The 14,937-nt window shown below is 43.2% G+C and overlaps 1 protein-coding gene across 3 annotated transcripts in view; it reads right to left on the reverse strand.

Moving 5' to 3' along the window:
* The window catches only part of SLX4IP (SLX4 interacting protein), a 175,427-nt gene that overhangs the window by 17,890 nt on the left and 142,600 nt on the right, over positions 1-14,937 (reverse strand). For all 3 annotated transcript variants that reach the window (XM_077282602.1, XM_077282604.1, XM_077282603.1), the window contains one exon: positions 14,644-14,741. In XM_077282602.1, coding sequence (XP_077138717.1) covers positions 14,644-14,741 — 98 coding nt within the window. The remainder of the gene's footprint in view (positions 1-14,643; positions 14,742-14,937) is intronic.

Genomic DNA, 14,937 nt, shown 5'->3' on the forward strand with positions numbered 1-14,937 from the left:
CCGAAAAATACGGTACCATCTGGACAATAACATGTATTTTTTTTATATAAGAGAGAACATTGTACACAAGACTCTGTATGTGCTAAGTCTTACTAATGCTGTGTCCATCTCTAAACTGGATGTTTTGACCATACATGTGAGCAACTGTTTGTTCACTGTATTTTTATGGCAGTAGAGAAACTCATATTTATTTTAGAAACTAACAAATTACACTGGCCAAGTCTACATGCACAGACTGATCTCTTCTAGAATGTGGACAAGGAAGGAGACCCTAATCTCCTAACCGATCAGTGAGAGACCTGGAAATTGAGCAAGGACAATATCAGACATTAAAGAGAACCTGTCACCCCCAAAATCCAAGATGAGCTAAGCCCACCGGCATCAGGGGCTTATCTACAGCATTCTGGAATGCTGTAGATAAGCCCCGATGTATCCTAAAAGATGAGAAAAAGAGGTTAGATTATACTCACCTATGGGGCAGTCCCGCTGCGGTCCGATCTGATGGGCGTCATGGTCCGGTCCAGCGCCTCCTATCTTCATCAGATGACATCCTCTTCTGGTCTTCATGCTGCAGCTCTGGGGCAGGCGTACTTTGTCTGCCCTGTACTGCGATGCGCAGGCGCCGTGAAAGGTCAGAGAGGCCCAGCGCCTGCGCACTACAGTACTTGGCTCTGCCCTCAACAGGGCAGATAAAGTACGCCTGTGCCGAAGCCGCAGCGCGAAGACCAGAAGAGGACGTCATCTGATGAAGATAGGAGGCGCCGGACCGGACTGCGACACCCATCAGACTGGACCAGCAGCGGGACCGCCCCTGGGTGAGTATAATATAACCTCTTTTTCTCATCTTTTAGGATACATCGGGGCTTATCTGCAGCATTCCAGAATCCTGTAGATAAGCCCCTGATGACGGTGGGGTTACCTCACCCTCAATTTTGGGGGTGACAGGTTCCCTTTAATGTCATGTACATGCCAACAAGTATCTGGTGGTGATACTCCTTTATGTTTCACTTTGACCTTTGAGAATAGCTCAATCCAATGATGCTAGTACCAGAACTATGATACAAGGTTGTTGTAGCAGATAAAAGGGCCTTCGAACATTGGCATTTAACGACATGTCAAAAAGAAATGTCATAAGGATCAATCATAAACTCTGTCATAAGAACGCTTTATTAACTTGGTGACAACCTAACTTCTATATACTTCAATGGAGGACAGCTTTCCAGGACTGCCCTTTACAAGTGCCCAGTAACCAATCGGTCTTGTTTTCATGGTGGTGGAATAACACCAGTGTTTTAAAACATACAATAAAATAATGTGGTGAAAAAACACTTTAAATTAAAAGTATAGGGAAAAAATGGGGCTTAAGGGGTATTGTCTTTCATTGTGGAGGGTAACATGCCTGACAGGCCAAGCCAGTGTAAGGAGACTTATAGGCCATGGAAATAAATTAAAATTCTTTTATTTTACCCACCCAATTTATTTTACTCAGAGTCCGGTAAGGTGCAGATTTCAGAGATTTTCCAACTACCGGTATATTATTTTTTGAAAATGAAACTGCAGTGCACAGAATGTTATCATGACTTACCCCATTAAATATATGACCCCTTACAGACCCATCACTGGAATGTATAATGAGAGTTGAGCTTAAAAAATACCCAAAACATTCCTTCCATGAACAAATCATGATTCAGAGGAGTAATATTTGATTAATACGATTGTCTGCATTGCCCTTTGAGTTACCCTTTAAAAAGAAAAAACCCTCAGGGTTATTCTGTAATCTTTGATAGGTTTTGACCACTGGTAATTTTTTTAGGCTTGGCCGGCTCTCCAGGTAAAGTGGCACTACCAGTATTGGATCATACTAAGGGTAGGTTCACACGACCGTATTAAAAAATCATCGTTTCATGCAGAAAAATGGGACAATATTTTTCTAACTTGTCTTCCTTGTGCAGTCCACATGGCATCCGTTTTTTTTACAGCAGCAGCTATTGTTCACAGGACCATTTATGGTTTCCTATGTTACAGAGTTGCAATGTAAAAATTGGATGCCATATTGGCCTCCGTATGACATGGGATGTTTTTTGCGCACCCATAGATTTGAATGGTTGAGTCTCATCCGATTTACGGGAAGAAATGAGTGCATGCCGCGATTATTTTCACATGTAGATTTGGTCAGTGAAAAAAACAATTGTTCATCTGCATAGCTCTATTGAATAACAGAAAAAGGATATACCGCACTCCTGGTAGAGCGTCTCTGGTGTTTTAGTAGGGTTCCAACCCGTAATCCAATAGTAGCAATAAACCTGGCAATCAAGATAGTTTGAACGCATATTAATTTATTTTTCAATTCACAAATTAACGTTTCGGTCTGTTTAGACCTTCATCAGAACTGATTGGCGTGTGGGAACTGTCAGAGAACGGCGCTGACAAGGGCAATCCGAGGACCTACTTTCTACAGTGATTCGGATTGCCCTCATCAGGGCTGTTCTCTGACAGTTCCCACAAGCCAATCAGTTCTGATGAAGGTCTCAACAGACTGAAACGCTAATTTGTAGATTTCCAAATAAATCTATTATACGTTCAAACTATCCTGAGTGTAGCGCCTCCATCCCGTTCCCGGTCCACTCCTCAGTCCTCACCTGTTGTCTTGGGCTTGTTCGCCGCTCTCTTGGGGTTCACCTCCCATGTCCCGTGCTGCCGGCTCCTGCTGCTGCTTACGGGATGCCACTAAGGGCACTCCCGGTTTCTTAAAAAGACAGCACACCATTTTCAAAGATACGTTTCGGCCAATGACTGAGTATCTCATACTATTTCAGGCACCTCTGCCCTTAGGGAGGTGCCTGAGCAACAAGTGCTTCCTGTTGCTAGTTCCCAGTGCCTGAGTGTTCTGCCCTGCTTGCACCTTGCTAATTCTGGTTTGTTTTCTCGGTGCACCTACCGAGCTTTCCCACGCCTACCGGGCCTACGCCTGTACCACCTGCCTCTCTCTGTGCCAGCTATCGCCTGCTACCCGCTTTAGCTGCTTATCTCTTGCCTGATTCTCTGCTAGAGTCAGCTGCCACGTACCCGGGGTCTACCTGGAGGTAGCACCTTACGTCCCCCGAACTTCCATTCTGGCCCTGTTTGAGGGGTCTTACTACGGGAGTCCGGAGTTTGCTTAGTCACACTCCCTTCAGAGCCCCCTGGGTAGTGGTCCCGTGGTTTCACGAAAATTTCAATAAACAAATGTGCACATCACCATCTGTGCCTCTGTTTCTATTCGTTACACCGAGTGCCAGGTTTATAACTACTACCCCATTGAGTAACATTGATTCGAGTGTGGTGCGGTATTTTTTAATGGATAGCACCATTAATACGGTAGTGTGCACGAACCCGAATACACCCTGTTGGTGTCCAGCTGCTGTGGAACATGGAATTCGGAGAAACTTACATCAGAAATCCCCTTTTGTGTATTTCTATAGTTGCCTTAAAGCTCATTGACAATGAGAAACCATAGCTGAATTTTTTTCTACATAACTTTGTAGGAGAAGGGAGGGGGAGATAAAAGAAGTAACCTGGTCTCTGCTCCCCTGCAGGCGAATACACATAACTCCATCCCTGACACCCGCACACGCTGTATCCCTGACACCTCATACCGCCGCTGGCATGTCCCCGGAGACTGACAGCGGTGAACAGTGCATGGGAAGGCAGTGGTGGAAGGTGGTACTTCAGCTTCAAGTTGTGTTTTTTAGTGGAAGCAAAACATGATTTATGTGTGAAACATTTCTGAACATGCCCTATAAGTACAGTAGACTTTCCTCTCTGGCCACACCCTCAAAGTGCTGAATTTCGAGAACAATTAACACAGACCGTGAGTCAGGCTTTTGAACAGCTCTGTGGGAACCAAAGTCTCAGCTATGTGCAGTGATGTAAACTCCCTAAGGCTTCCACAGCCTACAAGACAACTCAGAGACAGACGGAAAGAAAAAAGGCGAAGCGCTGCGTCCAGTCACATTGTGAGAGCGCCCCGGCGTCACGGGCTGCGCGCCCTTGTTTATCTGGAGCGCACATGTGGACTTTCCCTTCCACCGAGCAATGCATGAACGCGGGTACGAGAACCTAAACATGTTGAGGTATTCTATCAACAGTGGAAGAACAAAACCTTGCAACTAACAAGATGTCCTCTCCCCCGCCTCCCTTCCTTAAATTAAAAGCACATTTCTTGGCATATTTACACTTTTGTGAAGACTGGCCGGGCACGGCCCATTACCAAGCTTTTCCAGCCCGTGGACTGTCACTTCTCATTAGCCATTCGGAGCGCTGATTCCTTATTTTTGACTGAGAAAACATGTGCTCTTGGGAAGGGTTAAGGCCCTGACATCCCTGAGGGAAGGGAGATTAGGAGAAATGAGAAGGTCTCCATGATACCAAGAAACTTCTAAGTGATGTAAAAAGTCTGGAAGTCAATTATAAATGGTCTCTTGATAGATTGACGTATCACTGATACAGGAGACCAGACGAGTAAATCAGTGGCGTTGGCCTAGATGAGGCTTTATACACGACTGGCTGTTACTTAAAGGGGATCTCTGCTTCTGTGCAAATAATAATTATTAACATTCTAAGTGAAAATATCTACAACCTTCTAATTTACCGTGTATTGCAATTTCTCATCATTTTTAAGATATCTGATAATTAAATTCAGAGGCAGCAAACCTGTACGTAGACCCCTAAATACATCATACATCAGCAGAAACCGCTGTGCAGATATTCTCCTAGTTTGCTACAATGCGTCAGTCTGCAATCCAGGTTATTTGGCTTAAAGGGACTCTGTCGCACAGAATGACTGGTGAAGTCCCGGCGCTCGGTGCTTCATGGCACGGCCAATCATTTAACTACACCATCACACCAGCTTGTGGTTCCTCCATCTCCACCCCATCTCCTTTGATTGACAGCTCTGACTTCATAAAGCCAGAGAAGGTGGAGAGAAATGTAAACCAGGCAGGTGGAATGGTATAGTTAAATGATTGACCCCACCATGAACCACCGAGCGGCAGGACTCAGATTCAAGAGTCATTCTGTGCTCATAGAATGCTAGAGGTGGAAGGGACCTTCAGGGTCATCGTGTTCAACCCCCTTTTCTCAATGAAGGATTTACTAAACCATCTCAGACAGATGTCTGTCCAGCCTCTCTTTGAAGGCTTCCATCGAAGGAGAACTCACTAATTTTTGTGGCAGCCATTTCCACGCATTGATCACCCTGTGCTGACAGAGACCTTTTAATTGTGTGGACTGGAAACAACTGTACTTGATCTAGAGGAGATCGACCTATATAGCATATAAATGATAATATATAGTGTTTAAGCTATATTACACAAAAACAAAAATAGCCATCATTAAAAGTTTGGTAAAAATTGGGTTATTTGTTATATAAAAAAGAATATACGCTGACAGTCTCAAACAATATATGAAGTGTCAATCATCTCCCTCCCCGAACCACACCGTAATCCAGCTGAGGAAGTGATCCCAGGACTGACTCCCGAGGGTTACACGATCGTCTCGTATTATGGCCTGAGGCAAACTCTTCAGGACCGTTGTCCAGGTTCCCAGATGAGTCATGGTAATATCATCTCTTCTCACAGTCCTGAGCTAAGATATATGACAAGAGAGAGCGGCAGCCATCGGAATTTCTGCACTTGCACCTACCAGGACAAAAATCTCATCAGTAGATTACAACATGCACGTAGCCTACGGAAAGAAATATCTTCATACCTGCGATTAGAATACGGTTTTAGACAGCATAAATCACTTTCAACTTTATACATTTAATGCATTGATCAAAAAGTAACTAAGGGCCTGTGCACACGTTGCAGATTTATCCCAAAACCTGAAGGGTTTCCTGACACCAGCAGAGTGAATGCGATTCCTGAAGTCTCGGGCACACGTTGCTTTTAGTGATCTGCAGACTTGGTGCAGATTGTTATCTGCTGTCTGTCAATTCTTTCAGTGTTGGGGAAAATCAGCAGCAAAAAAAAACACTTCAGAAACGAATAAAACATTTTCTCTGCCAAGAGATGTAGAAATGGTTCAGATATTTCTGCACTAAACACTTTCCCTATGCACATACCCTAATCCTTAAAAAAAAAATCATCAATTACCATCTTGTTTGTCATAAATTTTTGACCCTTCACTGATTTTATGAGAAACAGATAATCAAATGGGGCCAAATCAGAACAAGGTGGATGGTCAACAACTACAAAGCCAATTTCTTTGAGTTTTTGCAGGGCTATATGATACTTATGGGTTGGCACATAAGGACAACCCTTGCAACTTGTCTTAAAGGGAATCTGTCAGCAGGCTGGTGTGACTCCATCTGAGAAAAGCATTATGTAGGGGTAGAGATCCTGATTCCAGTGATGTGTCGTTTACTGTGCTGCTTGCTGCAGTTTTAATAAACTCCCTGCTTTCTCTGATGTAGATGTAGCAGCGCTATGAATGCGGAGCTGTGTATAACTCCGCCCACACCCCTCATTGGCAGCTTCCTGTGTGCACTGTGGATTATCAGCAAGCTGCCAATCAGTGGTGGGGGCGGGGTTACACAGATTAGCTGGACTGTCTTGCATGTGACACCTAGTCCAGCAGTGATAATCTCCTGCTGATAAAACACTGATTATATTGAAACTACATCAAGCTGCAGAGCAAGTGACACATCCCTGGTATCAGACTCTCAGTCTCTACATCATGACACTCTGAGATTAAATGGCAAAACCCTGCTGACAGTTTCCCCTTAATCACAATTTCGAAATGACAGAAGCTTTTCAGCTAAACTTAGCACGTGTATTACCAAAGTTAATACTTGTTTCCACAACAATGGGATTTATTTTTGTCTGCCAAAAATACTCAAGGCCAAGTACGGTATATCAATAGCTCCTTGTACAGTGTATGTGTCACATGTGTTATAATCTACATGAGCTAATCTCCAATCCTTTATATACATACGCACTCATGGCATATCTCTCTAGGGTTGATGGTGATGGGACAGGATCATCGACTAATCCTTAAAATGGCGATAAACTTCATAGCATTATACGTAGAAATCACTCACAAAAGTCTGTGCCCCCAAGAGGCATCAAAAACAAATCCACGCTAAGTTAGAAAAGCCAATGATGGTGAGGTTCACATGTTGTGGATACGCTGCACTTACTTTCTAAAGCTAGTATACTTTGTGAAGTCTGCAGCAACACATCCAGCCCAAATCATGTGGAGCTGATTGCCAATTTCCCTACAGTGGCTTGCAAAAGTATTCACCCCCTTGGCTTTTTACCTATTTTGTTACATTACAATCTGTGTTTAGATATTTTTGAAATCCGATAAGTTAATAAAGTGAGAAAAATATAGGTATAAATTAAATTTACGGGATCAGATAGCAAAAAATTGGCATGTGCATAAGTATTCACCCCCTTTGCTATGAAACCCCTAAAAATTTCTGGAGCAACAATCCTCTTCATAAGTCACATGCTTAGTGAAAGGAAGTCCCCGTGTGACACATGGGCAGTCAGCATATACACTTTACCACAGGGCGTTTTTTTGCTGCTTTTTTTATGCTAATTTTCAGCTGCTTTTTACAATACCAGCAAAGCCTATGAGATTTCAGAAATCTCATGCACACACATTGGTTGTTTGATCAGTATTTTGTGCTTTGCTGCGTTTTTTGGACATAGGGCATGTCACTTCTTTCAGCGTTTTCGCTGCGTTTTTTCACCCATTGACTTGAATGGGTGTTGAGAAAAATGCAGCAAAAACGCAGGTATCATTATTTGCTGTGTTATTTGCCCTGAAAATTGAAGGACATTAGCATGGACAAAGAAACAAAACGCACCAAAAAAAGCATTAAAAAAACGCACCAAAAACGCACCTAAACCGACGTTTTTGACGCAGCTTCTTTCCTGCCAAGATGATCAGGTTTTGCTGCAGAAAAAAAAGCAACACAAACGCCCTGTGTGAACTTACCCTTAAACTGATTAACATAATACCTGGGGTGAAAAAAAAATCTGTCTTGTGGTTCTTGTGTAATCCATGTTAGAAGTTTTCAGTTAATGAGATTCTTGTGCTCTGGGTCGGGCCTGTGGGCAGAGTTTTATCTTCCTGCTGTAAGCCAGAGAAACCAAGGAGAGACCTGCCCACAAGCCGCCCAGAAGCACAAACATGTTCCTAATCATAGAGACAGAGAAAGACTGTTTGTGCTTCATGAAGCCTTACAGCAAGAGGCACCACTAACCAAACAGCACCATGAAGACCACGGATTATATCAGTGTTTTATCAGCAGGAGATTATCACTGCAGGACTAGGTGTTACATGCCTCCTGGTCACCCAGGCTCCAGCACTGACTAGTAGCTTTCTACCTCTCAATCTATACAAAAGCTGCCAATCAGTAGTATGGGCGGGGTTATAAACAGCTCGGCATTCAGAGAACTGCAAAATTGCAGCACCTAAAACAATGATTTTATCAAAACTGCAGCAAGCAGCCCAGTAAGTGATACTTCACTGGAGTCCGGGTCTCTGCCCCTACATTACAATGCTCTCAGAATACATAGTGTAACACCCGAGGGTCCTGGTTGTTACAGTGGCATTGCTTTCCTCACAGGGAGAGTGATGTCACGCTTGGAAGCAAGGGAAGATCTCTTCTATCAGGTAAACACAAACCTGCAACATGTTCGCACTCCAGGCCAGAAGGGGAGATCTGAACCTGGTTTTCTGGGGAACTGCCCTTGATATATATTCTGGCTGGAGGGGAAGTGAGTGAGTAGTCTGTCAGGAGGACAGAGAAGAGAGCAGTCAGACAGTGAGTGTCAGAAGGACTGAAGGGACCGTGCAACCAGAGTTGCTGCAGCTCCTGGGGAAAGAGAATTGAGAAAGAAGAACAACGTTTAGTGAGCGTGTAGGAGAGCGAAGCACAGGAGAGAGACACCTGGGGAGGATAGCTGAGACTGTGCTACCTCCCTGGCCAAGCGCAGATTCCGGTAGCCGGAGACAGAGGTTGTGTTGGACTCTAGGAGGCACAGTAGAAACCGGCAGGACAGCTGGATTACAAATCACCTGTCTGCCTTAATACCCAGGAGGCACAGTGGCACGTAGAGCCTGGGTCGTGATAGAGACCCTGTAAAAAGGCTCGAGCCACCTGTCATATGGGTTTGTGTCCCACCTTTATGGAGGACAGAGGGAAGTGTGAGGACCTTGCCAGAAGCCATAGGCAGTAAGGGACTACAATACCACCACCACGTGATGAGGAAGGCTTTCATCTCCACCTGGTAGAGGGAACTCTGGATTCGCTTCCAAGCCGGCCGGACCCTGCCTGTACCTGTGATCTGGTGCCCTGGACTGTGGCTGCTGAAGTCTTCAGTAAACAAGGTAAAGAGACTGCAAACCTGTGTCCTCATTCTTCACTGCCCTTCTCACCATCTTCCTTCTATACACTGGGAGCCCTGGGGATACACTTCACCTGTGGGAAGTTATACCATCTAGCTGCCATAACATCACCCCAGAGGACCACTTTAAGCAGCGTCGGTCCCCACTGACCGAATACCACAGGTGGCGTAACGAACACAAGCTATTCAAAAACCCCTCTAAAGACCTTTCTAATTGGGCGCCCAGGGCCACGGACCGGGTCGCAGGCACTGTGACATCCCCTTTTAGTACCGAACCTGGTACCGAGTACCCCACAGCCCTGGCGGGCGACTCACATAGCATAAACCTGGTGACAGATTCCCTTTAATATACGTAAAAATAAGATCCTGGTCAGAATTAAACTTAAAGGTTTGTGTCCACATAACATCTCAGCTGCAGAGCTCCTGCGGCGGTAACAGCAGCGGGATTTAGCACTATGTACAGTGTTGCAGAAATCTGCAATGGATCTCATGCACTATGCTGTAAATGTGTTTTTCCCCAAAAGAGAATACTGTATACAAAGAAAAATCCACTTTAACAATATAGGGATGTACCATAACACAGACTAAGTTAGCAATATTTTATACCTACAGCCTTACAACAGGATCAGCACCCACCCTCCTGGGAAAAGGCTAATTCCAGGCAATTTACTAGTCCTTTAAATTACAAATGTCTGTGCACAAATGAATATTCATGCCATTAATGGCTACCTGTCCCTGGTGAGAGAAAATGGTCTCCACATGTACTTCTACATATAATTAGGACTTCTGGTAGCATTCATGCCAAAACATATGTCTCCAACTTCTGAATATTTCTTGGCACTTTCCAAATGAGTGTGGTTAGCATAAGGGAAATCCAAATCGTCCTCCCCAGGGGGGAATAAGCAAACACCTCAATACAAGGGGATCAACTACAGGAGGGAAATCATTTGTAGCAACCACCTGAGCTACTGAGAATCCGTGTGGGAATCAGATTGTGTTAGTCTTACAGTCGTTATAGAATATCTAAAGTCTTTTGATTAAGTGATTGATGAAGGATGGATGAAAAGATATATGTAGAATTTAAAGTGAATTTCTCACCAGATTTCACAATTCTTACATTTCTTAGACCAGTTGTGACTGGTCTACTTATTTTGAAAATTTAATGTCAGAATGGCTGTATAATAATTTTTAAAAGTTTCCCTGCTTAATCAGAAATTGAGCATTTCATGAATGCAGCTCGTCAGAGAATCGCAACTAGAGGTTGTATCTCAGATCCAGCTGCTGTATCATTGGAGCGAACAGCCCTCTGCTGCTCCCTATGGTCCGGACAATTATGCGATTGACCCATGAACATCGGAGGAGGCCACAGACTGTTTCCAATAATAGGCCGGTTATTGGGAAGCTAACAGTGAGCATACGGTATATAAAACTCTGATTCCAATGTATGGAATATACGTATACGTATATCGACACCTAATTTCGTGTAACGTATGGCTTTGGGGCGCGGTTTACAGAACAAAAGGAACAGAACTATTACATTTTATATTTAATCCAAAACCCTCGAGGCAGTGTTTCTTAAAATTATACAAAAGATTTTACAAAGCGAACAAAACAATTCAGCATATACAGTTACATAAAATAAAATGGATGACACAAAAGAAACTTACTACACCGATCACAGATATGTTTCGGCCTAGCAAAGGAAGGCACTTTAGTTGAAGAGCATCCAGTGGAGGGGAATCTTGCAAACACAGAAGTGTATCTCTCTACACGAACCAAGACCATATTTTGGCTTGACCTTTTATCAGTACCTGAGTTACACCCCCCCTTAATAACCTCAGTTGGGAAAGCTTGTGAATTGTTCATAGCCCCTCAGGATTTATGAAATTCTCAACCTATGTGATAACTTCATTCCGGATGGTCGCAGAAGTTCGAGATCACATCATATTTTTTATTGGGATTTTACCATTACCCAGAGATCAAACATGACATGGCCACTATTGATTTGGAGCTTACAGGCAGGTGTCACAGTTATGAAAAAATATGCATATTATTTCCCTATTCACTCTGAAGCTCAAAATGTATGTCCCATGACAATCAGATTTATACAAACTCCAATTCTCATAATTTTCTTTCGAAAAAAGTTGAGTTGGTTATTGTAGCATTTCCCTTTCAGTAAACCACAGTGTCACTTAAATTCAAAATGCATTTCCTGGGGACAAAGACAGTTCCACTTTGCTATTATGTGTAAACACGGGTACCCTATTGCTGTCCTGCCCTTTGAATAGAATTCTCCTGTTTCAGCTACCTTTCCAAACTATTATCTCATCTATTAGGCAACTTGGATACTAGTCTATTCAGCAGGATTTACAAGGTTTTCCAAACCCTCGTGTCGCTTAGATTCATTTTCCAACGAATAAAGGGGTTTTCCCTGCTCATACCAGTGCTGTTATGCAGATTTATATTAGGTTTTCAATATCTTATGGCACTTTTTGGCCTATATTATTGTCCCATAGTCATGTGAAGATAAAGTTGTATAAGCAAGCGCCAATTAATGGTTTAACAGCTCTAAAAGCTATGTAGACCCTTGGAACAGGTTTTCAATGATTTTAGAACAGTTTGGGACTAAACTAGCAGAACAGAAAAGCATCTCTGCCTTTAATTCTGCTCCTCTGTCTCCAGCACGTACAGCACACCCCATGCATCTGTTGAGAACAGGCAGTGGATTTGGGCTCAGAAATGACCACTAGGAGCAATGAACCTCTCCGAAGACGAGTCCACAGCCGGCTGTTGGGTGGTCACACTCTGTTCATCCTCCCTTTCTTCCAGGCGTACTTCATTTTTCCCTATAGAAATGGGAGGATGAGTGCGGTTTAAGACCTGGCTTGCAGCATGCAAGCATAGCAGAGAAAAATGATCAGTTTCCCCCAGGTCCAAATCCACCCACGGCCAAGGATTCCTGCTGTAATTCCGCACGGCTGCTCTTGAAGTTCTCCATGGCAGGAGGCCACTGGTGTGTTTTTCAGTGATCATAGGATCCCATAAGGACTGATATGGTTACATATCTTTAAGGAAACCAACTGTGAATGTTCAAGGAGGAAATATCTCTGTGGCACGAGTCCAGCCTTATTCATGGAAAACACACAGGGCTCACTATAAATAAGGTGATGACATAAACAATAGAACATTCAGATGGTCGATTTAGAAAAATATTTTCTTAACTAAATTTTTGCAAAGGAGGAAAGAAATGTAGGCGGAAAGCCATTTTGGAACAGAATTTGAGGACGATTTCATCTCTGGAAAGAGCACAGCTACCTTTTTAATTATTATTGCGTGTCAGAAGAGGTGACGCTGGCATTTCTCCCATCCACAGTACTCGAATTGTGTCTGGATTCTGCTTTTTCACATTCCAAAACTACACAAATAACCTCCACTTCCACAAGGCTAATGGTCTCTAGTACGTTTCTCCGTGTGATACCAAACCATATTGAAAGAGTAGATGAAACGAGATAGACTTGTGACTGCTCTTTAGCTTTGTTTTATGCCATTTGTAATGGTACAAATGGTCCATAGTGGTTCTTCATTTTTAGGCTAGGACTACACGGTGACATTGGCCATGGTACACATCATGGGCCAAAGACTGAACTATGGCAATATAAGGACACGGAACATAGTCACATGCAATTCACGCATTACTGCAACCATAGCTGTCCTGGATTTCTCATGACTGGTATGTTGCGGTTGTGGCAACTGAGGGTCTCCGTTTTGGAAAAACCATGGCCACTTCTAAAGAATAATCCTGCTGTATTCACATCACATAGTGCTTTGTCCATGGGCCTTCACCATATGAGAGTCTTAAAAGGTAATGTTGATTTTTATTTAAGGGTTTATATCTTTTAAAGCACCTGTTCGCTTCTATCAGTCTCCAGCGAAAAGTGACCTGTCGGCAGCTCCATTGTTTCATGGAGCTGCGCTGAGGTCATTTTCAATACATCTCTATGAGAGCTCCATTCTGGCCTTGTTCTGACTTTCATAGACTTGCATTGAGAACTTGTGATGTAGCTTCTGACTTCCGTCCAGTCAGACGCTGTGCTAACCAAATGGCGTTGCTGGACTGGAGAGTAACTGAAAAACGGAGAAGACGCCGGAAGATGACTATATGCCCAGGGGGGCAGGGGGCTTATATTTAAAGAGTCACACCATTACTGGAAAAATACAAAATGCTGGAGTGGTGCTTTAAGGCTAGTTTAACACATCCATGAAACACAGACCATTTTCAGATTGGAAGACCGGGCTGACTGCCGGGTCTCCTGGTGGGAGAAAACTGCCTCATTGGCCTATATAAGGCAGATAGCTCAGGTCAGGAGACCCGGAGATCAGGTCTAGTTTTCCAGTCTGAGAACAGTCCATGTTTCAAAGACGTTTGAATCTGGCCTACAAGGTGAGCCTTTCCCTCATACAGGCATATCAACAGAAGAATAGAAAACTTATGGCTCTCGAAATCAGACAGTGGAAAAATTGCTTGGTCCTAATAAGGGTTACCTTATGAATAAAACTCATGGGAAATTCACAGCATAGGTTATAAAGGTTTGACAGGTGGTGGTTCCAGCAGTCAGACCCCCACCGATCCCAAGAAAGTGGGGACCGCGTCCAAAATGAATGGCGCATTAGTATGCATGCGTAATCACAACCTTCATAGACAATGAAAGAAGAAGTACTCCCGTTGCACACTACAACTCTATTCAGACATGGAACATGGCACTGCCATTTTCGTGATGAATGGGGGTCCAAAAATCGATATACTCACGGTCACTATCATTTATGCTGTGGGCAAGGTGGATAACCCTTTTAAAGGTCCAAGGCACAAAGTAGTAAGGAGTTAAAATAGAAATGCAAACTAAAACAGTGCCCTTATAATTTTCTTTGGATCTTGCCTTCCATAAAATTTCGGACAGATTACTAGTAAATATTTCTTTTAGAGTAATTTTAACTCTGGGTCTACCATTAAAGGTCTTCTTCCAAAACCAATATATAGGCATTAGAATTTCCCCGTGTGTAATCTACACTCACATTCGGCGCCTCTTTGCAACATTATCTGTCCACCTAATCAATTGCATACAGGAAAATTTTCACATAGCTATGCCTAAATCCCGCAAATTTGCTTAAATCCTGTTAGAAGTAAAGATCCATGTGTGGTGGAGTCTCCAAAAGATCAAGGCTAGTTTAGTAATCACATACTTACCGTACTGGAAGGTTTAACGGTGTCAGCGGCCCACGTGTTGGAATGAGGTTCGAGTTGACTTACACAGACCACAAATCTGTCTGGAAACACATACAGCTCTGTACAAAGATAAAGATTGAAGAAATTATTTACTAGTTCAACAAGCTTAAATGTTCCACTGGCGTTCTGCAGTTTCCTATATATCCTATGTCTGACGTGTCTTTGTTTACACAAGTAGATTCTATGGTTTGATCATTTTTTTTTGCCATTTCAAATACAAGATGGATCCATGTAATAAATGTAAGAGATACTACA

Source organism: Ranitomeya variabilis, chromosome 2, assembly GCF_051348905.1.
Source record: "Ranitomeya variabilis isolate aRanVar5 chromosome 2, aRanVar5.hap1, whole genome shotgun sequence".
Taxonomy (NCBI): domain Eukaryota; kingdom Metazoa; phylum Chordata; class Amphibia; order Anura; family Dendrobatidae; genus Ranitomeya; species Ranitomeya variabilis.